This window comes from Choloepus didactylus, chromosome 18, assembly GCF_015220235.1.
Source record: "Choloepus didactylus isolate mChoDid1 chromosome 18, mChoDid1.pri, whole genome shotgun sequence".
Classification (NCBI taxonomy): domain Eukaryota; kingdom Metazoa; phylum Chordata; class Mammalia; order Pilosa; family Megalonychidae; genus Choloepus; species Choloepus didactylus.
Window position 1 is genome coordinate 6,703,487 of NC_051324.1, and position 27,884 is coordinate 6,731,370.

At 36.6% G+C, this 27,884-nt stretch overlaps 1 protein-coding gene across 2 annotated transcripts in view; it reads right to left on the bottom strand.

Moving 5' to 3' along the window:
• MAP2K4 (mitogen-activated protein kinase kinase 4) overlaps nt 1-27,884 on the bottom strand; it is a 136,386-nt gene that overhangs the window by 39,552 nt on the left and 68,950 nt on the right. For both annotated transcript variants that reach the window (XM_037808528.1, XM_037808527.1), the window contains 4 exons: nt 18,386-18,505; nt 10,716-10,835; nt 8,157-8,208; nt 673-800 (listed from right to left, as the gene is read on the bottom strand). In XM_037808528.1, the coding sequence (XP_037664456.1) occupies nt 673-800; nt 8,157-8,208; nt 10,716-10,835; nt 18,386-18,505 (420 nt within the window). The remainder of the gene's footprint in view (nt 1-672; nt 801-8,156; nt 8,209-10,715; nt 10,836-18,385; nt 18,506-27,884) is intronic.

The following is a 27,884-nucleotide window of genomic DNA, read 5'->3' on the forward strand; positions in this document are numbered from 1 at the left end:
ACACTAAGTTTCTAAGTAGAAACAGAAGAACTCCAGGCTGTAGGAAGAGTGGAGTAAGAGGAGGACGTGCGCGGGAGGCTGGTGTGGCTTTCTCCCTGGGCGGAACAAGCCGTCAGGCTGGGAACTGTTGAGGGTCACTACCCTTGCGATTTTCAGTGTGCTTCACCCACCCCTAAAGAAGGAACCAACAATAGTAAAGCACAGCTTTAGACTCTGTAAGACATGAGGAGTTCCGCTGGGAATTCAGGATTCCCATTTTTCTCTAACTGGAAATAGCATCATTTAGCAGCTTAGGACACACTATCAACACATACTGATTATGTACTTCAGTCAAGATAGCATACAAGGTGCTAGAAACACAAAGAAAACTTCTGGGAACTTGCCATCTGGTTAATTAGATGGGTTGGATATAATACAAAACAGTAATCAGAGAAGACCGTATAGGTTAAGTGCCAGAAAGGAGACCATGAATGCCACAGGTGTTCACTGGGATAACTTCATGAAGTTTTATGGAAAAGCTGGAACTTCCTCTTGGTCTTTGGGGGAGAGAAAAATATTCTAGGATGGTGAAACTGCATGACCAATGGCAGATTCTTCAGAAGTATAGCACCAAAGGCCACAGGTTCTCTATGCAATGACCACTGAGCAAGAAAGCTTGGACTCTATACTTACTGCCATGTATGGCCTACAGCCAGCATCTCTCGTCTTGGCAATGGAGTCCACAAGCTGTCCACTGATGCCAAAATCACAGAGTTTAATATTTCCACTTCTGTCCAGAAGAATATTGGAAGGTTTGATATCTGCAAGAGATAGTGTTCATTCAGCGTAAAAGTAACCAATCAAATGAGCTAGATTCTAAAACACTTTAATCAAAAACACTGAAAAATCATAGACTACATAAGTGGTCAAGTCCTTATAACTTGGATATCTAAGAAGCAGCAAAACATCTTCATTTACCACATGCAATCATTATATATGTTTTGAACTGGTAACTTTAATGACTAGAATTGTTAAAGCAAAAGTCACTTTTACCAGCAACATCTTAATAATCCATAAGGTATGGATGATGGTTGATTTTCTCTTAACAATCTTCATACTTATAAATTAAACATATTTTTTCTATGTTTTTCTCTAATGGAAATGAGAAAAAAACAATTTTATGAGTGTCTATGAATAAAAGCTAACACAGTATTCTCAAATGTTGTTTTCATCAAGATGATTGTATTTCTTTAATTGTTTCAAATACAGTTTAGTTAATACAAAACAGTTAATATGAGAAATATGAATTTAATCTATCAGCGTATACTAAGCTACTTAAAAAAACTGACAAAGCCTACAACATTAAAGTATACAAATGATAAACTCACAACTGCATTAAAGTAAACTTATCTAACTTAAAAGCTGTCCATTACAATACTGCCAAGACCTTAGCTTCTTGGAATCAGAGAAACAAAGGTTCAAAATCTGGGCTTGAAAATCACAATGTGACCTATTGCAACCTACTTGACTTCTCTTAGCAACCAGTTTCCTCACTACTAAATGGAAATAATAATTCCTATTAATAGGGTTGTAAATGGAATGCTATACATGAACATTATTCATACTCAATAAATACAGCCATGTAATTATTTCGCAGAGAGATTTTTCTGGTCTTATAGCTTCATCCAGTTTCTCCCAACCAAACCATTCCTCAATTCCCTGAGAAGCCAGATTCTCCTCCACCATTCCCAAAGCCGATGTACTTTCCCTCAAAGTTAAGAAAGCCAAGTGCCTTAATTTGGTTCTCTAGGTCTTGTCTTATACTCACACTGCAACCAAACTGCCCCTAACACCTCTTCCTCACTAACAATCAACTCACTACCAGTACATGCCAACAAGCTGTCTGGTCAATTCTTCCCCTTTGCCCACTGTTTCTTTATCAATCCTTCCATCCATTTCATTGTTACTCTTATGTCTCAACGAAAAAAAAAAGATTTATAAAAGTAAAATACAGAAAACATCTTTAGGTAACTCAGAGGGTGACCTACAAAAAAATCCAGAAAAGAGCCCTTACCATTGCTGGCAGAGCTTACTGCCCATCAAATATCCATTCCTACCCAACCCCTCCTTTCTAATGTAACAAAAATTGTGCTGAGGTATCCACTCTCCTCTCTGTGGCTCTATCCACACCTCCAAAAAGTGGGCCCTACTGATCTATGTTTATCAGGGTAGCCTCAGGCTCCCTGCCAGTGATTACTTTAGGTAAGGGCAAGAGGCAATTCTGGTGAATGAGAGAAGAGAAAATATGGAGACATTCAGAAAATTTCCCTGATCCCAAAACAAGCTACACAGAAAGAGACAGCTGCTTCTTCAGGAGTTGTCAGGGCTAGACTTGACACGTGGAACTGCGATAACTGCAACTACCTTAAGGGAGGGCAAAGCCAAGAGACCACACTGTGCTTGAAGCAGCCCTGCCTTTGGACTTATTACGACGGATAATGAATTCCTCGACGTTTAAGCCAGTCGGGATTTTCTCTTCCTTATCAAAAGCACTCTAATTGCAGAAAAGAAAAAAAGACCAAAAAAAACCAATTAACTAATCCTAATTATAAATTCATCATTCTAGTTAATAATTGAAAAACCAAAGTTACTTTTGAAGACTTTTTCTTATGTATAACTATTCCCAGGAAGTATCTTAGTGCTTCACTGTGAATCGTGGATCCCTAAGCTAATTCTTAAAGGCTCTAAAGGTGACACTTCCATAATTCCAAAACACAGCTAAAGAGGAGCTAAAAAACAAGACGAAAACAAGATGATACAAGAGGAATAAAACAATTTTGGTCAGAGACCTAACCCTACATGATTATAGGCAAAAAGAGAAAATAAGAAGCTTATCTAATGTTATTTTTAAGAAGGATTATGTCAAGCTATCATACAGAAAAGGGCAAAATTAAAAGAAATATTTTGATGATGTTTACGGTTAACTAATTTCAGTGGCCCAATCTCAACCACAAACTAAAATTACTGAGGTAAATGCCCCAATTACTAATTTTTTTAACCACTAGAAACTATGTTTCTTAGAATTTAAGTATTCTTGCTTCTCTGAGTTTGAACTTTTATTTTCCATCCCATTTACTGTCAGGGTGAATCACACACTGTCACATATTATCTTCAATTTGTCCATTACAAATAGGGTAGTGACATTGTATACTTCTTCAAAACTACTCCCTCACTATTCAGAGTCTAATAATGACAAATAGGACAAGCATTTAGTTTATCTGCTGAATTAAATTAAAGGTGTTCAATAACAAAAAGACAACCTATTAAAAAACGTGCAAGGGTCTTGAATAGACATTTCTCCAAAGACAATACACAAATGGCCAATAAACAAATGAAAAGGTACTCATCATCATCTGACATTAGGGAAATGCAAATCAAACCATGAGATGCCACTTTACACCCACTAGAATGCCTATTAATAAAAATTTAAAAAAAGAAAAATAACAAGTCTTGGTAAGAATGCAGAGAAACTGGAACCCTCATACATTGTTGGTGGAAATGTAAAATGGTGCAACTGCCGTGAAAGAGTTCAGCAATTACTCAAAAGCCTCTACAAAGAACTACCAAGTGACCCAGCAATGTCACTACTAGATATATTCCCCCAAGAATTAAAAGCAGGAACTCAGACAAAGATATTTGTACACTGTTGTTCACAGAAGCATTATGCACAATAGCCAAAAGGTAGAAGCCACACAAGTGTTCAGCAGATGAATGGATAAGCAAAATGTGGTATACCCATACAATGGAATATTAGCATTAAAAAGGAATAAAGTTCTGACCATGCCCTGAATCAGATGGCAGACTAAGACACTTCAGCGCTCTGTCCCCCTAGAGAAGCTTGGAACAACCAGCAAGAACTGGCAGGACATCTTTCTCCAGAAAACAGTTAAAAGACTACTGTAAGGGGGTGAGCACTGAATTAAGACAAAGCCTAAAAGCAGTGGGATCTCATGGTGGTCTGCCTGGCCTCCCTCCAACCCCTCACTGTGTGGACACAGAACCAGCCCACGCTCACACGGCGTATCCCTGGTCTCATTACAGAGGGAGCAGAGTAACCCTCCTGCACGCACCAGGAGCATGTATGTCGGCCAGTCTGTCTGCTGGTGGCCTGAGGGACACCCTGTCCCAGAACTTGTTCTGCATGCAGAAGGCAGCTCAGAGAGCTCCCCTACAGAAAGCTGTGGGACAGCAGTCAAGGAATTGCCGGCTGTAGAACATACATGCAGTGCCTGGAACCATGAGGAAATTATCTGCTAGGGAAGAGGTGACATTTTAACCACATGCCCCAGATAAGACAAGACACATGGGCTGAAAGGATCAGGGCAGGCCTCTGGGCCTTGCCTTTGCCTGGAGCTGTACTCATGCAAGCCGGTGTATGGAGAAACCCTGAAGGAGAGCTCTCCCACAGGTCACACTCTGCCAATACTGCCAAAAGTGTTTTCTTTTTATACTTTTAAAATGAAATAAGCTTCAGTGGCAGAGAGATTCCAAAAGGAGCCGAGAGGTCATTCTGGTGGGCACTCTTACGCACAATTTAGACAACCCCTTTTAGGTTCTAAAGAATTGGGGTAGCTGGTGGTGGATACCTGAAACTATCAAACTACAACCCAGAACCCATGAATCTCGAAGACAATTGTATAAAAATGTAGCTTATGAGGGGTGACAATGCGATTGGGAAAGCCATAAGGACCACACTCCCCTTTGTCTAGTTTACGGATGGATGAGTAGAAAAATAGGGGAAGGAAACAAACAAACAAACAAACAGAGAAAGGTACCCAGTGTTCTTTTTTACTTCAATTGGTCTTTTTCACTTTAATTATTATTCTTGTTATTTTTGTGTGTGTGCTAATGAAGGTGTCAGAGATTGATTTAGGTGATGAATGTACAACTATGTAATGGTACTGTGAACAATCGAAAGTACGATTTGTTTTGTATGACTGCGTGGTATGTGAATATACCTCAATAAAACGAAGATTTAAAAAAAAAAAAAAAAAAACCATAGTTGCTAGCTCTTGGTGTTTAAGGAAAACTCGGTCATAACACTAGCTGAATAGGAGCTTAAAGAACAGATAATTCAAAGTCTGAATCTCAGCAATAGCACATTAAAATATCAAAATGTCCAGGCTGCAACAAAAGATTACAAAGCATACCAAAAAGAAAGAAAGGAAAGGAAAGGAAAGGAAGGGAAAGGGAAAGGGAAAGGAAGAAAGGAAGAAAGGAAGAAAGGAAGAAAGGAAGAAAACAGGAAGTGATGGCCCCAGCAGAGGAGAAAGTTAAAGCATTAGGAACATCAATGAGGGAGACCAGACCTACAGATGAACACCAAGGGAATACTTACGGAGAAAGATGGAAATTATGAAAAGGAACCCAACAGAGCTGAAGAACACCGTAACAGAAATTAAAAATTCCTCTAGCTGGGGAGGGATTCAACAGCAGATTGGAGCTGGCAAAAGAAAGAATCAGTGAACTCGAAGAGAAGACAATTGAAATTATCCAGTCTGAGGAACAGAAAGGAAAGAATGAAGAAAAGAGAACACAGCCTGAGAAACCTGTGGGATACGTTTAGGCATACTACTATGCACATTGTGGGAGTCCTACAAAGAGAAGGAAGAAAGGAGCAGAGAGAATATTCATGGAAATAATGGCTGAAAACTTCCCAGATATAACAAAAGACTTGAATAAACACATCAACATGCCCAGCAAATTTCAAACATGATAAACCCAAGTAGACCCAGGCCATCGCATATTATAATCACAAATTTCAAACATGATAAACCCAAGTAGACCCAGGCCATCGCATATTATAATCAAACTATCGAAAGCTGCAAGAGAGAAGCAACATGTCACGTACAAAAGCAGCTCAATAAGATTAAGTGCTGATTATCTCAATGGAAACCATGGAGGCAAGAAGGCAGTAGAGCATATATTTAAAGTGCTGGAAGCAAAAAAGTACCACTCAAGAATTCTATATCCAGGAAAACCATCTCTCAAAAATGAGGGAGAGATTAAGACATTCCCAGATAAACAAAAGCTGAGGGAGTTCATCACCACCAGAAGAGCCCCACAAGAGATGCTAAAGAGTTCTGCAGGATGCAAGGAAAGAACAATAGATAATAGATCAAAGCTGCACGAAGAAATTATAAAGATTTCTACTGAAGGTCAGACACAGGCAACCATAAATGCCAATACTATTATATTTTTTATTTGTAACTTCACTTTTTACTTCCTACAGGATCTAAAAGGCAAATACATAAAAGGTAATGATAAATCAGTAGTTTGGGACCCATAAAGTATAAACATGTAAGCTATGACAAGAACTACATAAAGATGGGGTAAATGGAGGTGTAAAGGGAGGTAATTTGTATAGACTATTGAACTGAAGTTGGTATCAAAGCAAACGAGATCATAATAACATTAGGATGTTAAACTTAAGCCTCATGGTAATAACAAAGCAAATATTTGAGAATATGTAAGCTCATAGAGAGAGAAATTAAGAGTACAAGTTGTCTAGAGAGATGGTAAAATTTGAGTAATGGAAGATGGTGAGGGTACCACAATATCGTGAACATGATTAATCCCACTGAATGGTATAATTGGGAATGTCTGAGATGAGAAAGTTTATATTGTATATACATTCACACATTTAAAAGAAGAAAAAACAACTAAAGAGACAATAACAATTAAATGTATTACATAATCCTGGATGGAATCTATCAAGGGAGGAGAAAAGGCTCAAAGGAAAATTATGGGGACAGAAGAAAACTGGAATGTAGACTGTAAGCTTTATATCAATGTCAATGTTAAATTTTTTTAACTTGATACCTGTACTTAAGGTGTTTACATTTAGGAAATGTACAGCAACGTATTATGTGCTCTGGGAGCATGAAATATACAACCTATCCTCAAACGTTTAGAAAATAGATGGATAGAAAGATAGATAAACAGAGAGATAGACAGAAAGACACAGAAGGACAGAGAGAATGATATGGCAAATGTCAAAAATGTGAAAACTGGTAGATCTGGGTATGGGGAGGTGGGTAGGCTGAGTTCTCTGTAAGGATTTTGTATTATTTTTGCAACTGTCCAGTAGTTTGAAATTATTTCAGTTAAAACTTCAATAAAATCGGAAGTCTAAGAAAAAAAAAGATTACTAAGGCATTACTGCCTTCCTAAACTTGGTCTTCAATAGATCTACTATCAAACATTTAAATCTGGATCTGTGTCTAAGAAGGCCAAGATTCCTATTTTCACAAATAGAACATGCCTTAGAGGAATTTCAATGTTTAACATCAAAAGATCTCTCTCAATTTACAGAAAAGATTTCTCTAAAAATAAATGCCTTTAAAATGCTCATGCGAACTGTGATGGTTAGGTTCATGTGTCAACTTGGCCGGGTGATGGTGCCCAGGTCAAGCAAGCACTGGCCTAACCATTACTGCAAGGACTTTTGTGGCTGGTTAATAAACCAGAAGGCTGGTTTATTAAATCATCAGTCAGTTCTTTCACAATGAGAGAATTCAATCAGCTGGGTTTAATCCAACTTTCCAATCAAATCAGCTGGGTTTAATCCAACTTTCCAATCAAATCAGCTGGGTTTAATCTAACTTTCACTAGTTTGCAGCCAGCCAGCCTCTCCCCGGGAGTTTATCAAAGACCCTCATCAGAGTTGCCAGCTCGCTGCCTGCCCTACAGAATTTGGACTTGTGCATCCATCCCCAAAGCTGCGAGAGACACTTTTATAAAATCTCATTATTTACAAATATCTCCTGTTGGTTCTGTTTCCCCAGAGAACCTTAACTAATACAGGCACTACCTCTCAGAGTCTTCTTTGAATATCCACAGGACCACCTTGGTGCCTTATTTTTATATACAGAGAACATTAATTATCTATCAAGCAAATGAAGAATTATTTTTCATCTAAAAGTAACAAAACTTGCAGCAAAACCCAAAATTTTGGTGTATATACAGTATTTTGTTTTTTGCTAAAAATACAAATATTTTTAAATGGTAATACAATTTTAGGAAAGCTTATACTCTGGCACTGTAATTTTCAATACGTTATTTCTTATTAGGGAAAAAAATTAATTTCTTTTCTACACAAAACAATTCATACCCACCTCTGTGAATGATTTTCAAGTTTTCTTTTAAGTGGTTTAGTGCTTTCACAGTCTAGCAAGAAAAAGGAGAGATGGGATAAACAATCAGTTTCTTTCTAATCAAATAGCACAGCAGTTTATAAATCTATCCCACTTAGCCCTTTATAGGTATTTTCAAGTTAATATTTCAATATTTTGTCCATCTTTTTTTATGTCAACTGAAGATGCTGAATGATGATTTTAGATTAGAACACTTAGTTGCCTTTACATGCTGTTTCTTGATAGCTAAAAAAATGCTGACATCATTTGTTTAATATATCATTAAGTAGTTGGACAATGGTTCTTGTACCTCCGAACTTTTCAAGAATACAAATATTTAGCACACGGTACAACAAATGGGCAGGTGCTGTTATGAACATAATTTAGTAAGCTTTTCCAAAGACTCAGTTCCTCACAATCATTCACCCTCATTGGCCCTGCAAAAAATTACTTTGAAGGCTCAGCCCCAGAAATTCTGAGAAGCCACCGTAGTAATATCATGGATCGATCCAGAATTCATCCTTTGCCTCGATCACTATTTGTGATATAGTGATGAGAAAATTAGAGCTTTCTCTGGAAGGGAGGGAACAGAGGCTTGAATTAAATCTCCACGGCCTCAAACTAAACAAGAACTAAACAACCAGCCAAGCATTTGCTGTATTAAAGTCAGATTCTCTGCTGTCATCAAGCTGCTGGATTCAGGAATGTGGAACACACATTATAATGTTTCAACAGCAGAGGACTCAAAGAAATCCAGCTATGCTTGTTGTCTCCACTGGGTTATCAATTAGCAAAAAAAAAAAAGAGAGAGAGGGATTATTAGATTCAACACTAAGTAATTTTAAATTCTGTGGTTAATATATAGGGTGATCACCAAGACTTTTCAATAAATCTATTGAAAATATAATATGTTTATCAATAAATTTATTGATAAACATTATATTGAAATATATGATCAAATAATTTTATCTGTGTTTTCTGACTTCATGGCCACTGTGTGGTATATTGCTGAGGAGTGGGGCTCTGGGATCGGCCTATCTGGGATTAAATCATTTTCCATTTACACTTTTATAAACTATAAAGCAAATTAATTCCTTAAACTCTCCATGCTTGAGCTGTATCATCTTTAAAAACAGGGTTATAGTATTTGCACAGAGGATTGCTATGAAGACTATCTCAATATCTTAGCCTGATTCAAATAAAAATTAGCTATTATTGTTATCCTATGTTGTTATTTTATAATTATCACGAAAAGTAACAAGTTTCAAGACAATACTGGGTTTGTCACTACTGGAGAGAGAGAGCTAAACTGATCAATATAAAATTTCATATACCCATCTGAATAATGACCAAGTTTCTAGTATAACTACCTTCTTTACATAAAATTATATAAAAGGGTATGTATCTTAAAATTTAGCTCATAAAACATTTAAATCTAAGCATTAATTAGGCTAAATCACTTAAAAGTACATTTAATATTGACTTAAGATCTATGAATATTAGATGATAATTAGTGGCTGTAGTTTAACCCATTTACAAAAAAATCAGCTTACACACATACACACACATTTAAACAAACAAACTCTTAGAACTAAAATACAGTTCAGAAACAGTAATGTTAACCTTTAATGATTAACCAGGATAAACTGGCAATTGACAGGTGGACTATATTGGAGATGGAGGGTGCAGGGAAAGAAGAGATAGGAAATAAAACCAGAGTATCTATTTTACAACTTCCTGTAAGATTTAGTTTGTACATCAACTAATACAATCCCAGGCATGTCATTAGCTCAGACTGTCAGGAGTTTCTGAAAATCTTATTAATTTTGTCATACTAAAAAGAAATGGCATTTTATTCTTAAAAAAAAAAGTTTGTAAGCAACCTTCATCAAATAAAAGATTTAAAGCAAGCTAGAAAGTGACCATGAATTCACTTTTAAACATTAAACAAATATGCAAGAGAATGGCTCTTTTCTTTTTGGTAATCCGGTAAAAGTGAATTGAACAAATTAGTAGGAACCCTGGTACCTGATATAGTTAACAATTTAAATAGTTTAGACTGAACAGCCCAAATCTTAAACCACAGGAAATACACTTGTCTAAGAGCTTCAGTTAAGGTAATTCAAGGAGACTGCTGCTTTTTTATTAACATAGGGATAATGGGCTTATATAACCTGGTTAAAAATAGGTAAAGCAACAGGGGGAAAATGAACAAAAATTGCTTTTTCTAGTCTTATTTACAGGACAGTCTGTTACGATTCATTGTGATTTGAAGGAAAAGAACATTGTCAGTATTTATCCAGACCATATTTTGAAAAGTACTCTTCTGACTTATTGTGTTAGCTACCCCAGAAAAATGGCTCTTTTCCTTTTCCTATTACAAATCATTTTCCTGGAAGGTCAGTAACATTCTATGCTGGAGATTCAGATATGTGCATTTAAAACCCCAGCAGTATCTTTAAACAATTATATATAGAATGAACAATTTAGCATAATTTTGAAACACAAATAAGGAAAAAAAACAAACAAACAGGTACTTACTGCTAAAGTGATTTTGCCTAAAATTTCTTCTGGAATAACATCATCTAGTACACTATATACATATTTGTAAAACTTATCGAACGAGGTAGACATGAGTTCCATACAGATCCAACAGTCACCCTATAAAATAACAAATATCTGTTATTCTTACACATCTTCATTAATTACTACTTTGCCTTTACATAAAATAGAAATACAATTAGAGAGGAAGCAATCTTTCACTTTTTTTTTCCTCAAACTGCTGATGATTTTTTATCCCCCATTAAAGCAGAAAATTCTCCTTATATTTAACCACAAACTACTGTGGCTAAAGCCAATTTTCCCCACTTTAAATTATAAGCACAGGGGCGGTCTTACATAGAAAACTTTTCTGTTACTTTTTTTAACAAATTTCAAATTTTGCAACAATTGAACATAAAAATATGAAATATGTGGAAAACTGTTCATTCTCCCTTACCAAATAATATAGACTACAGTAATCTTGAGATGCAATATAATCTTCTTAAATTAGCAAACCAGGAGAACAAATACAAACAGCAAGCCCAATCCCCCAAGTCCTTGCTCATCGCAAAGGAGGCCTACCCCAACCCCAGTTCAGCTCACCCCAAGCACCCCACTTGGACCACTCCTTTTCCCTGCTCCACTCTGTACAGCCCTCATCATCTTCTAAAATATAATGTACATATTTATTATGTTTGTCATCTATCTCCTCCATTAGGATGTAAGTGCCACCAGGTTAGGGCCTCAATAAATATTTCTTAAATGAATGATTGCTAGCTGTGATTCAAACACTGCCGACAGTTGTACAGATTGCCTTAAACCTGTTTGAAAGCAATCTGACAATAAAATGAGAGAAATGTGTTTATATCCTTTGACAATCCTCCCATCACTGAAAATCTAACAATCTAATCTGACTGAGATCATTTATATTACATAAGAGATTACTGCCTGTTAAGGTAAAATGGCCTACCCAGAGTAACACAGCTGATTAGTTATAAAGCAATAAAGACAACCCAGTTTCCCTTTTTTCTCTTATCAACTCCTACAATGCAAATATACTTAACTTATATAGAGAAAAACATATGTTGTGATGAATACTGAGATGAGTAATAGGACTCCTAAAATAGGACATTCTGCTGGAGCATTCAAAAGTTTCAGGCATCTACATGGATTCACAGAAGGCTTATTAAGAAAGCACATTTAACATAGTGAAATTTTACTTATTTTTTTTTATTTCAGTCTTTCATCTCTCTCTTGTTTTTTTAGAGTGCTCTTAGAGAATGGTTCCCTCAAAACACTGAGTAACACCCATCCCCACCCAAAACACCCTCAGAAATTTTTTTTTATCTAAAGACACCATCTTGATAGATTTACTAGAATGTTTTGTAAGAGAACAATGTAACACATTTAACCGATCCATTTAGAAAATCAGTAAGGAAGGGACTTAACCTCAGTATTATATCATATAAGCGGAAAGACCGCTGACTCTGGAATCTGAAAGGAATGACTTGTTATACACGCTCTCACTTTATATTTATGAAAATTTGGGCCTCTTAATTCCTCATCTGTAAAATAAGAATGTCCCACCATTCTCAATGGACCATGATAAAGATCAAATGAACTAACATATGTAAAGCACAAAATAAAGTGCCTGGCACATGCTAAATCTATACTTAAGACCAAGAGGAGAAGGAATGGAAAAACAGGAAGGCAACCAAAAGAGAGAGACACATGGGAACAGGGAGAATAAAGGTAAGAAAAAACCTGAGAACTGAGGATGGGGAGGTTGAAAGGAGCCATGAGCTCTGGAGAGGGAAGTCTTTTTAGTTTCTAAGGCATATAATCTGATATAAACTTCATATCCTCTCTGGCAGTTCCTTTAGGCCATAACTGAAGATAGTCAATGACAATGAGCTGCATAAACAATGGAATGGTGAGCTGCCTCAAAAGATAGGTAAAGTGTTCAAGTAAAAGAGGACCACATGTCTAAAACATGAAAGAAAAAATTACTGAATATGGATTTACTGAAAAAAAAAAAAACATGAAAGATGGAAAATTGAACTATGACGCTCAACATACAGGAAAGGCTCCCATATACAAGATTCAGATTAAACCAACATTTTTATATACTACTTAGAAAATAAAATGTTTAAAAAAAATCATTCACAATAGGAATAAAAACTGTAAGGTACCTAGGAATATATCTAACAAAACATGCAAAATCTTTATGGAAACAAATATAAAATGTTACTGAATGACTAAGAACAACCTGACCAAATGGAGAGGCAGGACATGTTTATGAAGGGAAGATTCAAAATCATCAATATGTCAAAGTCCCCCAAATTAACCTATGAAGTTAATTAAATTCTAATCAAAATGTTCATGGACTTGTACAAGCTGGCCCTAAGATTTATATAGAAAAGTAGAGCCAAGGATAACTAAGACAATTGTGAAGAAGAGGAACTGACCTACTAGACAAAGACTTTTTATAAACCTATACCAATTAAAACCCAGTGGTAATGATACAGGCAAAAGTAAATGCACGAATGGAACAGATTCAAGAGGCAATGCACGTATAAAAAGTTGATATAAACACCTGTAGCAAAATACGGAATGTTCAATGAATGCTACTGGGACCACTGGCCTTCCATATAGAAAATAGTTAAATTAGATCCTACCTCAAATCTTTTACAAATATAAATACAAAAATCCCAAATGGATGAAAGACATAACTCTGAAAAGCAAGTTTAAAACTTACATATGAGTCCTTTAAGACTTAAGGAAAGGAAAAAAAAATTTCCCCCAAGAAAGACATGAAAACGGAAAACAAGGAAGGGATAGGACCTCCTAATTTTAACTGTGTTATAATGAAAACTTGAGTATGATGAAGGATATCATATCAAAAATTAAAAAATAAGACAAAATATCTTGATTGTAGGGAAACAAAGGATTAGTACCCTGAATAATAAAGTACTATGCTGAATTAATTAGGAAAAGACAAAATTTAATGCAATAGAGGCAAAGGGATGGGAACAGGCAAATCACAGAACACCTGAGGAAAAAAATTCTGTGTCTCACAAGTAATTAGGGAAAAGCAATTTTAAAAGTGAGATATCAATTCAAACCCATCTGACTGCCAGAAATGAAAAGTTTAATAAAACCAAATGTTAGTGACAACCAGAAAAATGAGATCTGTGACATAAATGCTTAGCTTAAGGACTACACAGTAAACACCCCCTTTTCTTATGTACAACACATCAAGCTGAAAACTAAATTTCCCTGTCTTCCATGTAGAGAAGGACAGCTAATGAGATGTCAACACAATCCCAGGAAAGTCCTCTTAGTTATTCCCTCTTCTTTCCTGGGGACATGACAGCTGAACTCTAGGAGCCATCTTGGACCATGAGGCAACCTTAAAAAGGGAAACCACAAGCTAAGCAATCCATTAACAGAATCCATTATGGACATCGGAATACGATTCCTGATACAGGAATTCCCATATGTTACTGGTGGGAATTTAAATTAGTACAACCAGTATGGAGAGAAATATGAAGATATTCACTCAAGTTGAAGACATTCCTATCATTTAACCTATCAATTGTATTTCTAAGTGTATACTCTAAAGAATCTTTCACCTAGGTTGTCAAGGACACATGCAAAAGGTGGTTCGTTGTTACACGGCTTATAATTGCAAAAAATTAAAAACAATTATTAAACAATTATGATTATTAAAGAAATATAAAAAACATAAGGTATATTTAGTCACTATTATACTATATACTACTTAAAATAAATTAACCAAATCTATTTTACATTACAGATCTATATTTACATGGACAAATCTTGAAAACTATGTTGAATAAAAAATGCTGTAGGAGGCATCATGTAGGATTTGAAAAGTATAAAGCAATACTATATACTGTTTATGGAGAAATATAGTTCTGGAAAGCCTAAATGAACAATTTGAAGGAAACATTAACTTCACAGTATGTTTAGATCTGGAGAGTAAAAAGGGGAATGGGATTGGGCTCTACCTGTAACTCTGTTTAAAGATAAAGAGTAAATATGCTGAAATGCTAATATATTAAATCTGTGGTGTAATTTTCCATATGTTTGAAATACTTCATAGTCTTTTAAAAAGCAGTATCCACCTTATAGTTTAAACTAGGAAAAGAAGATCAAATTAAACCCAAAGTAAATAGAAGAAAGGAAACAAGAGCGATCAGAACTAAAATCAAAGAAACAGAAGATAAAAAAAAAAAAGGCAAAAAACCCTCACAATAAAATCAAACGTTGGTTCACTGAGATGATCTATAAAATAGAAAAACCTCTAGACAGACCAATACAGAAAAGAGAAGACACAAACCATCAACATCAGGAATGTGAGAGGTGCCATCAGGACAGACTGTGCTGCTGGCAAAACAAGAGGAATATTGTGCATGTGCCAAAATTTGACAATTTAAATGAAAAGGACAAATTCCTTTAAAGAAACAAACTATCAAAGATCACTAAAGAAGAATTTCTGGGACCAGGAGGAAAGTGTTTCCTATGGAAGAGGGGACATTTGTGTGAACAGGGGAAATCCTAGGGCCACACGTGTACACACAAGAAAAGGCATGCGCAAAAAGGAACAGGGAGGCCCCTACTCTTTGACTTGGAGCTAGTCTATAAACTCATTATATGGATAAGCCCTCAAAGACAGAACCTGCACAGGTCAATCTATTAAATAGTTTAATAGATTGACAGAGAGAGAGACTGAATGATACGAATGTGGCAAAACGTTAAAATTGGTGGATCTGGGTATCTGGTGGGGGAGAGGGTGTGCTGGAGTTCTCTGTATGGGGTTTGTATTATTTCTGTAACTGGCCTGTATGTTCTGAAAGGATTTCAAAATTAACAAGTTCAAAATTTTAAAAATAATCCATACTTCTTACCATATACAAAACTTAACCTAAAATGGATCACAGATACAAACATAAAATCTAAAACTGTAAAACTGCTAGAAAAAAATCATAAGAGAAAATGTCAGTGGCCTTGGGTTAGGCAAAGAATTCTTAGATACAACACCAGAAGTATGACCCATAAAAGAAAAAATCTGATAAATTGTCCAGTATGAAAATTAAAACCTTTTTTTCTCTCAAAATAAACAAACTAACAAAAACACTCTCTTAGGAGTATAAAAAGACATGGCACAGGCTGGGAGAAAATAGTTGAAAATCAAATATCTGATAATCAACTTGTATCTAGAATACTTAAAAAAAAAAACTTCCAAAACTCATTAAGAAAATAAAGAAAAAAAACCCCAATTTCTAAAAAACACACAAAAGAATTGAACAGAAACTTTATCAAAGATGATATATGGTTGACAAACAAGCACATGAAAAGATGCTCAAAATCATTAGGCATTATGGAAAATCAAAGTAAACCCACAGTAAGATTCCACTACTCATCTATTAGAATGGCTAAAACAAAGACCATACCAAGTGTTGCCAAAGGTGTGGTAGAAACAGAGCTCTCACACACTGCTGGTGGGAGTATAAAATGGTACAGCCATATGGAAATGCAGTTTGGCTGTTTCTTAAAAAGCTAAATTTACACTTACCACATGATACAGTCATACCTCTTCTAGGTATTTACCCAAGAAAAAAGAAAGACAGGTCCGTATAAAGATCTGTACACAAATATTCATAGTACCTTTATTTGTAATAGCCAAAAACTGAGAACAACCCAAATGGCCATGAACAAGTGAATGAGTAAACAAACTGGTATATCCATACAATGTAACACTACTCAGCAACCAAAGGAACAAACTATGATACATGCTACAACATGGATGAATTTCAAAAATAATTATGCTGAGTCAAGGAAGATAGGCCAAACTTCAAGTTAGGGAACAAACTTTGGCTCAATATTACCCAACAGCAAGATTAATCTTTACAAGTAGCTGCAAGAATAAGAAAAATAATGCCTCATAAGGTCCCTGGACTGACAGCTGACTAACCCAAACCAAGAAGTAAAGGCTGTGTGGTCTTACAGATTTTGTGAAAAGAAATATCCTGGAGTGTCACAGTGACAGGAATTAAAGGCACTGTTTCTCTCACAGGGGTGATAAGGTAAAATGTCCTGTGTGTGTATCCACTTTCATAAGCCCAGAATTTTGCATCTATTACTGGAATTGAAGGTCATGACACCAAAAAAACAAAAAGTTACAAATCTCAAAAGAAAAAAATCATTCTCTAAAATTCTATTGAATGTTTCATATTTTTAACTTTGTAACTTCAGGAAACACATTTTCCCCCCTCAGGTTTGATGATAAAATCATCTATCATTGACTTCGTACCTTTTCTCTGCCGGGCACAGCTAAATTCTTTACATTTAATTGCCATAAGGAGAGGGGCAGTGGATATTATTCTCTGCATTGTACAGAAGATAAAACCAAGGATCTGGGAGCTAACAGGTGGAGGAAGGCTCGGATTCCACACGTCAGGTGCCCAAGTCATCAGTGTTTAGCCAGACTAGGTCCCAGGCTCACGCTTCAGGGCTCACGTCCAGGAAACACCTTCTGACTATTAATTCTTTAAAGGTGAATGCTCTGCTTTTCTAAAAATTCATGTTTTATTATTCAAAAATTATTCAAAAAAAAGATTTTGGGGGGAAATTCATGTTGTCTACCTATGCATTTTGTGACTTTATACAACTTTACTGTGTAGTTCCTAAGCCTTCATCTTAACATGCTCAAAAATCCTAATGTTTAAAAAGTAGATTTTTTTTTTTTTTTTTTTTTAAATGAAGCTAAAAGCTCTTCATCCCTGGACGACTCGTGGTATAACAGAGAAAATAGTGGAATTTTGTCTTTGGAGTCCTGTTACCAAACCAGAAACAGCAACAAAAACGACCAGGACCACTCTCTGTGATCCAGTGCCAAAAAGAAGAAAGGAGTGAGAGGGTTTTTTTCCACTCCCCAGTTCCTAACAACTCTACCTGCTCATTCTCACATTTTCAAAATGAGATGGTACTTTTTAAGGGTATTTAAAATGTTTAGTGGTTCAGTTAAAGTCCTACTCAGCTAAATAAATATCACAAGTGTTAGATGGTAGTCCAGGATACCATCTAAGTATCTGATTCATTTACAGCCCAGGTTACTCCCTGGCCCTAACTCGCCACCCCCACTGTAGGTAGTTGGGTGACTGGAAATGAGTAGTAGGCTGTCGGATGGGAGCAGAAGTGGTAACGCAAGTCGGGACACAGAACCACCAGAGGACACAAGAAGAAATATGCTCGAGATACCAAGAAATCAGACTGCTAGTTTCTACACAAAATGTTCTGGATAATAGAATTAGATCAAAGAATTTCTATTGTAGTTGTTAATTTCCATGCTGAAGGATTTTATTGTAGGATTGTAGGTGGGCACTAATAACTGCTTAAATTAAATGCAGATACATTTGATTACAGAAATGAATACAAGGTTTTTTTAAAGGGGGGAGGTGGCGGGGGTGGGTACAGACGGGGAGGCCCCAAGACCAAAGGAAAGATAATCTAGACCTGCATTAAAAGGGGTGATGTTTAGACATCCTCTGATTTGTCATATTCTTAAAGAACAGAAAACATCTGTAAATGAAGAAAGGAAATAGACAAATGACTTCAGTGAAAACCAAATAATTTATTCCTACCTCTCTGAAGAGTGCACCGTAAAACTGAACAATATATGGGCAATCACTACTCCGCATTACTACATCCAAATCCATAAGAAGTTGTTTTTGTTCTTTTTCATCCACTGTTGACCGAATTCTCTGGAAAATAATGACAAAAGATGTCATAAAAACATAAAACAACATTAGAAACCTGAGTAAAACCTCAACCACAACAAACTGAAAATTACCAAGCAAACTTCACAAGTACTAACCAGACTTGAAAATTACCATTTTTCCATAGACTTTACAAGAACAATTTTTACTGCAAAAAAATTAACAACATAGCACTTAGGAATTCTTTAAACGGCACGGGGCTTTTTTAACCCCAAGTATCCACTGATGGTGTTGAGAGTTAAACTACAAAGTTCTTGGGCAGTGATAATTAACCTTGCACACAAATATATATCCAAGGTAAAAAATCATAGTGAATTATACTTTAAACCATTTTTATGTGAACGATTATAGGTAGCTTCTTATAGACTTTAAATCACCACTTCAGAATTGTACAGAATCTAGGCCTTCAGGGCAAGAATGGCCCTCTTCACCTCAGCATCCTCTCTCATGAGAAATGGAGAACAGTCCGCAGCAGGAAGAAGTGACGACCAGTGCAGGAGCAGTGCAAGAACTAGAATCCAGGTCTCCCAGATCATACACCGGGACTTTCTCCTTTCACTGCACTTGCTGCATGTTAAAAACAAAAGGTTCCACCTGACTTTCTAATGCATGAGGTCAGAATGCAGGGCAGCATAAACCTGTGGAAGAAAGCCTAAAAATGAGGACATACAGGGTTGTTTGTCCACTCCCAAGCTGAGGTCCTCTTCTGTGCACTGCAGACCAGGGGTACATCCCTAACCATCCTGCACAACTTCTCTGCACATTTCTAAGAGGCTGCCAGAAAACACGAGCATCCCCACCTCCCACCTAGGAACCGTGTAGAACATAGGGAGAAGGGGAGTTCAGAAGGAGAGTTACGGCTCATTAGAGGGACAGGAAAGAATCAAGCTCAGAAAAGGTAAAACATTAGCAGTGGAATTAGAGCTCAACAGCAAAGCATGCAAACTTTTGTTTTCAAAAAAAGTCCACAATCTCACAGTGGCACAATACTTAGCATACTTACAAGGCAAGTTAGTATCAAAAAATACATAAGGTGGCATTTTGTCTTCCAAAGACTTCGAGGTATCTGTCCTCAATGTTCTTGAAAGGGATGAAGGCAGTCAATTAAATTCTTGAGCCCGTTTTACAGAAGAGAAACCAGAGGCACAGAGAGATACAAAAGACGTAGTCCATGTAACATGAGAATAAGCAGTTGTTTAAGGAATACAAGCAGGTCTCTCAGTTTCATTTTTACACTAAACAAGGAATTCCATATGTTCTAAATACAAATTTAATTTTGCTACTTAAAATTTCTACCCCGCTAACTACAGTATTTCATACCAAATGAAATTTATTAACTGCCATTTATTTTGGACACAGGTTTATTTTAAACTTTTACATTGACTATTTATACCCAGAAAATCAAGGAGAAATAAAGGATAAGAAAAAATGGAAACAAAACAAGACTAGTACTCTTAAAGTGAAAAAAATTTCCCTTCTTTTTCTCATTTCTATATTTTCATAGCTTGGGGATTATTAGTCTTCCTTCTTCTTTTTTTTTTTTTAAATTAGCTCATTTAATTAACTCAGGATGCCAAAAAAAGAACAGAAAAGGGTGGAAATTCACCAAAAATACATAGATTAATAATTTAAGTTATAACCCTTCCTTATTAATGCATCTTTCACAATGGCTAGCATTTTGGTAATAACCAGAATTTTTTTACTCAGAAATACATAATGAATATTTTATTATGTCATTAGATAAATATCTATGACATTTAATAGTCTTGCTTTTAAGTCAACATCAGCATGAAATCTTTTGGTCAAAAAAGTATGTTTAAAAAGTCAAAATAGCACAGGGATGTAATGCGCACTTTTTTCAAAACATAACATTGATAATTTTTGTAAACATTTCAATTACCTTTATTTCAGATTAAAAAATATAACTTTAAAAGTGTGTCGGTCAAAATTCTAATTTAGGACAGTGACTATTTTTAAAATCTCATTTAAAACCAAGTTGGTAATTAGAGACAACCAGCTTTTTTCTCAGAAGAAAACTCAAATGGCCCTATGGTTGGGGAGTATTTCCACTTACTAGTTAAGGAACTGTCACTATTAAAAGGTTAAAAAGTGCACTATTTTTTTCTACTTTTATTTATATGAATATATTGGCAAGCATGTATATACTAGCACACACACATTAAACGCTATTTTCAAAGATGTCCTCTTGGATAGTTTATTTTTTTTTCTCCTAAACTGGTTATGTGCTTTTCTAAATTTACATTTGCATAAATGCTCATATTTCAACTACTGGAAGGCATGTTGCAGCCAAAACCTTGAGCATTTTCATCAACAACTGACTGTTAGGGGCCAATTTCCAAAAACACTCTGTAGCTACCGAGAAGATACATGCTGCTATATGAACTGGATGACTGATCGAAACCCAGCATCTGCCTGACATCTAACACTAGGCCAATCCTGGCAGGACTGTTACCAACCAGAATGTTGAGATGGTTCTTGGCACAGCACTAACCTTTGAGATCATCAGCATGGCAGGAAAGTCTATTTGTCTGTAAAATATTCTTTACAGCCACTTCTAGTACAAAGTAGAATATGAGGCTGCTGGATAGTCTACTGAAATCCATGAAATCTACTGAAAAACGTGAAACTGATTGGCTCCTGATGCTTGTCAACTAATTAACACCCCCTCATACTCTCTGAATACCTTGTCCAAGCGTCATACTGTGGGTACACGACGACTAGCTCCTGGTATTATAACTGAATTTTTTGGGTTTGAGCCAAAGGAGATACTCCGAATTCTTAATTATACTAAATTTTTAGGGTTAGATTGTAATATTTATCTGTGAGCACTTAATAAAACAAACATATTCAAAACCCTAAAGGACCCCAAAACGAGGATTAACTATAAACACACATCTTCAAAACAGTAGCTTTTATTTTAAATTAATGGTTCTAATTCAATAAATCAACAAATGATTCAAGTTAGAGAAGACTCTATGAAAATCAATGTTTCAAATTAGAGAACACTTCATAATAGAAGTTACTACCAGGCAAGTTTTTCTAATGGAACATCAAAACAATGTCTATTGAAAAGATTTCTACCATTTGAAGTAATTGAGGACAGAATTTTCCCATATGAAGGGAGGATAACCACCTAAAATTGAACACTTCAATGGGAACAAATTCCCCTTCCCCTTATAAAGTCTGCTTAATCTAGGGCACTAGAAAGTAGAAATGCAAGGAATAAAGCTAATTGTACTACCAGAAATTCTCTTGTAATTGGAATATTCAGAAACCAAATCAAATTAACACCTTGAATTATAGGGAAATCTCATTTATTTATATTATAAATTTAAAAGTTGGACAACATCATATAAGGCTGATGTTTGTTTATGCTCAGCAAAACTTGAATATTTTTTAATAAACAGTCAGGATGAAAAGCTGACACAAGACCAAAATGCTTAAGATAGTCATTTTAAAACTTAAGTTTTAAAAACATTTCATTTTCACCCCAATATCTGAACTCATCAAATTCATTCTTGTTTCTTCTTTATGGGGCTATGGGGCTCTTTTACATTTTAATTTTATGGATCAAATGAAACTTTATTTCTTGAAAAATAAACCATATCCTTCTTCCAATAAAGAAGTATTTTCAAGTTTTTACACATCTTACTTTATTTGGAACATAACATAGAGAAAACACCTAAAATTGACCCAGGAGTTTCTACCCTGGGTAGTATATATAAATAGTTTTCCACAGTAAAGGAATTTATATACTCAGTTAAAAAAATTTTTAAAAAGACTGTTGTCTAGATCTGCATTCATGGTTGTTTACACACTCCTAATAAAGCTTTAAACACAGGTAAATGTCAATAACACAGTAACATGAAAATGACTCCAGTTAAGAGTCGCTTGGGGACACAGGAAAAAAGGATAAATTAAATTTCCGGTTTTCTGGTTTTAGACAATTAGTGTTATACATGTTTCTTGTCCAAATTAAAAACAAAAAATTCCAAACAGCTACACTTTTCTAAAACAGCCAATCCAACTTATACCACTGACTTTAGAAACCACAAATTCAGTTACAGGGAGTTCTGTATGGATTAAGTGGTAGCAATAGAAAGTTAGCAGGCACCATAGGACAAGCTAAAAAAAATTATGTTAGAAATTATCTTCTTGTCTTTTCCTACCTCATAGTTAAAACACAGGAATATTTACTCTGGGAACAGTGTCAATCATATAGAAATGGCCCAGAGCCCACGAAGTTTTTGAAAAATCCCTTTCTTTCTTTCATGCAATGTGTCATCTAGAAGCCAGTGGTTAATTTAAATGTTGGCAACGTATTCTTGGCCTCATTTGGAATGTCTCAATTTTTAACAACTTGAATTTAAAGTGTAAATACCCCTTTACTGATACTGAACAAGTACATAAACGCAGTATAGTTCTAGACATCCTCTAAGTTTACACTGGGATCTACAGGCAGCTCACTCTCCACATTGACACCTTCTCTAGCTTTATCTCCAAATTCCAACATCTCAGCCTTCCAAGGGCAATTTGTTGCTAGTCATCAGGGATGAATGGCTAGTGATAAAACAAGCAGTGGCAAGTACTAAGAACTTTGAAGTAAATTAAGACACAATGTTATCCTGAAAAGAGATTGGGGGAACCAGTAAAACCTAAATTCACTTAGGGATTCACTGAAGATCAGAGAGAAAGATACAAACAGGAGTATGGATAGAAATAGGCAGTATATACTCTCAAGGAAAACTGATTTGACCCCTTATTACTGAGATATTATGGCTGGATTATATATGGACCTTTTGATGTTTCCTTGTCTTTCCTAATTTATTTTCAGGGGTGAGGAGGGACTGAGAGAGAGTTCAGAAGGCAAGAGTACAATGATCGATCAGTCAGGTTGGCTCAAATATGGCCAAAAGAAAAGAAAGAAAGCTGATAACAAAATGGCTAAGAGACAAATCTGAAATTATAAAGGAAACAAAACAAGTCAGGCTCACAGGGTAGGTCCTGAGAAGCAGGCCATCAGGAGCGTTTTCCCTAGGTGTTAAATACATATCTGATGCTGAGAGTGTTCCTTGCCACTCGCCCCTATTCAGAGTCAACCCTTACATCTCCATTTCAGGGTTCTCAAAGATATTTCATTGCTAGAAAGGTCAGGCACTCACCAAATACTGAAACATCAGTCCCTGCCTTGAAATGACCTGTCCCAGTTTGAATGTACTACATCCCCCAAAACGCCATTATCTTTGACACAATCTTGTGTGGGCAGATGTATTAGTGTTGATTAGATTGTGGTTCTTTGAGTGTTTCAATGGAGATGTGACCCACCCAACTGTAGGTGATGACTCTGATTAGATAATTTCCAGGGAGGCATGTCCCCGCCCATTCAGCATGGGCCTTGATTAGTTTACTGGAACACTATATAAACTCAGACAGAAGGAGCGAGCTTGCCACAGCCAAGAGGGACACTATGAAGAACACACAGGAGCTCAGAGAAGAGCTGCAGCTTACAGAAACATCTTGGAGATGGCTTTTGAAAGCAGACTTTTGCTCCAGAGAAGCTAAGAGAGGACAAATGCCCCAAGAGCAACTAAGAGTGACATTTTTGAGGAGCTGCAGCTTGGAGAGGAACATCCTGGGAGAAAGCCATTTTGAAACCAGAACTCTGGAGCAGATGACAGCCACATGCCTTTCCAGCTAAGAGAGGTTTTCCGAATGCCACTGGCCATCCTTCATTGAAGGTACCCCCTTACCTTGGACACTTTATGGCCTTAAGACTGTAACTTTGTAACCAAATAAACCCCCTTTATAAAAGCCAATCCATTTCTGGTATTTTGTTTAACAGCAGTATTAGCCAACCGGAACATGACCCCAGTATGTGACTGCCTGTGTCCTGATGTGAAAACTCCTAACCCTCACAAGAGCAAATAGAAAAGGCTATGAAGACAACAAGCTGTATCTCCTGGACAAGGTGTGTGTGAGGACAAGGCATCCTGGATTAACTGATCCCATCCCTGCTTGGAGAAGGAGAAAGAAAACAGGTCATCATATACTCAGAAAACTCAGAGGAAAGAAAGATTATAAGCCATATTGTTCTTGACTAAAAACGGTAGCTCTTCGGAGTGCATTACAGATGTCAGATCCTAGGATCTGAACATTCCAGGCAAAAAAGATAGGAGTCATTGGCAAACACACTAGGAAACAAGAACTGAGGAGTCAAGGGACTGACTTGAGAAAGGAGAGATGTAGACAGACTTGAAAGTAGCAATACAGACAAATGAACTTAAAATTTGGCAACCAATTCTGATACTCTTCAAGATTCTGTCTTAAAATGGGAGAAATGGGGCAAGAAATGTGGGGAGCAGAAGAAATGGGAAAACTGAAGTAGAAGGATATAACCATCAAACCTGGCAGATAAGATCTCCAAACTCTCAAATGACAAATCCTTGTCAGGTTTTTGTATGGCTCAGCTGAAGGTCCAGATGGTGGTGCATTAAAGAATAAGGTAGGAGTGGGATTCACAAGTGAAATAGGGATGAGCCTCCCAATCAGAAATTAGGGCATGACTACATGGTGAAAGTATTAAAAGCTACTGAATTTTTCACATTAAAATGATTAATTTTATGTTCTGTGAATTTCACTTCAATAAAAATTAAAACTTTAAGGAAAAAAAAAAAAAATTAGGGTATGGCCATGATGAAACTCAACAAGGTGATGGATTCAGTAACTACAAAGAAAATCCGTATAGGACTTGAGAGATTATTCCAGGCACTGATTAAAACAATCTGACATGGGATAAAATGATGTAAAAGCTACTAGTATTTTGGCCATTAGCAAGGAAAAGTGTCACTTTCAATTTACCACCAACCACAACCAGAACACCAGAAGGTATTTACCCTTCAGCAACGCTGGGTGGGATCTGTTATCACTTACAGTGAGCTGAAGCACCTGTCTCAGTGCTGATGGCTCATCCCTCTGCACAAGTGCTTACTGTCATCCAAGGTTACCAAAAGCATCTGTACTCCGTATTTCCAAATGTCCTAGCAAAATGGTATGATGGCTGAAACAACTCACAGAACAAGAACAAAACCAAAAACTCCCTGTGATGGCAGCTGTCTGTCTTTTGTACTATGTGGATGTTGGTAAATATCGTATCATTCACGTGGCAATCCCAGAACCGGTACGAGAGCAAACACATCACGCAGGGACTGAGGTAGAACTCCTCTCCATAGGAAGAAAAGTGGATACAGCAAGGAATTGGCAATATTACATTTAAAAATCAAAAGATGAAAAGAACGAGGATTATCTTCATTGTTACAGTTGTAATGACATTTTGAAAACGTGTCCAGTTTCTGTGATCTATAAACACCAGTACGGCTCTGCCATGAACACCCCCTCATTCACTGAGTGTTCCTTGCTAAAGATACCGTCTGAAGTTAGTGTCTCTGAATAAAACAGGAAGGGGGACCACTGCTGGTCAGTGGATTACTCAGATCAATCTAAATCAGTGATGCAGGGGACAGAAGAGCAAGGGTCATAAACAGATCCTCAAAGACTCCCCACCATTCCAACTGTTACAGACAAATATGCTGCTCAGCCAGCAGAAACGTCCAGAATTCAGTCTGAATACAGAGTTGGAAAATCCCAGAAACCACTGCAGCACATCAATACGACATTGCCACCCTCTGGGCTACCAGAAATCTAAAGCAGTCATATTTTCCTAATTTGTAAAACAAAGATTCTATATCTCATAAATGCAGCAAGACTCATATACCTGCTACACAGATTCATCTTTAGCTGCTAAAGAGTCTTCTAACTAATTCACACACAAAGAAATGCCCACAATACCTTACAATGCCATTATTAATAAGGTCAAAGCACATGGTAAAATTAGCAAAAAAAAGGTAAAAAATAGCAAGGTATTTGGAATGCTAATCATGGATGCAAAATCTGTAAAAAGTAACACCAGTAAATGTCTGTTAAACAAACTGTTAAAAGTTATGAAACTCATGCTTTTACTATGGTCAGGAGAAAGTATACTTTTCTAAATAGCAAAATCATCCAAGCCTTTAAGGTCAATTTACTGAACTCTCCATTGAATCTTAAGGAAAAAAAAAGTGCCTCCTACTCTTCCCACTAGGGATACTAAGTCCCAATTAATTCCCTTTGCCTTTCTTCTGCCCTGTATTATCAGAGAACTTGGAATAGTAATCAAATAGAGAGACATGGCTATAAGACAACACAGAATGTCAGCAAATGTGCAGGAAGTATATCAAACATTGGTTCAGATGACCCCCATTTGAGAGTGAGGTATAAGACAGCTTTTCTCCAAATAATGATAAAAGATGGGCTATAGCCCTATGTCACAATTCAGTCAGGTCAAACAAGTTATGGTAGGTTTCAGACACTAGATATCCAGAATGCTCAGAAACATGTAATGGTTGATTAAAGTTCACCTAGAGCAGCAATTTCCAAACTGACTAGTTGTCCAACCTCAAGGTTTCCTCAAAGCTGGTGCCCCGAGAGCTTCCAGTTTGGGTGGGCAGGGCTCCCACTCCCTACATCAACCAGAATCGCACCAATTTTGCCTATTTTACTTACTAGCGTCCACGTACAATTCTGGCCAAAGAAAGAACTCCACAGTCTGCGTATCACTAATTTGGAGCAAGAGCAAAAGAAACATATATGTACACTGGGTGTTCCAGCTGCCCCAAAGTTAACTCTTGGGTTCTGTGAGTTCCCAACAAGATTATCTTTCCTGATAGGTCCTTGTAAGCCTTGCCACATGTGCCAACCCTGCCACACAAAGGACCAGAGCTTGACATTGACTAGAGGGCAGGCCTGCACCCCCACAACGTTTAAGCAATGTAAGAAGCATAAACTAATGCGAGTTAATCAATCAATTGGCCTGGCCAATCAAATGAGAGCATAAAATAATGGAGTCCATTATCTTAATACAAACCATAGTCATAATTTCTGATCTGGCAAATCCTAACAGTGTTGCATTTTGAAACTCAACAAAATTGTCTAACAAAACACTCTAAACCTTTAGAAAAGGAGCTCTTCCCATTTAAGGCCACCCCTGGCAAGTATCATCCTAGTGCTTTCAGAACAAAGTGTCAGAACAAGCACCAAGCTTTAAAGCCTAAGATGAACCTCCTCTGATAATGCTCACAGTCCCCATTAAAATTATTCAGAAATGGAACTTTTGACAGAAGTGGTAAAATCTCTGCAGTGGCAGGGAAACGCCATCCCTTCTGATCCATGAGCTCACATACCTGTGTTACCATCTCTACCAAGGAGGCCTTCCTACTCAGCAGGTGAAAGGGAAGGGCTGAGCTGTGGG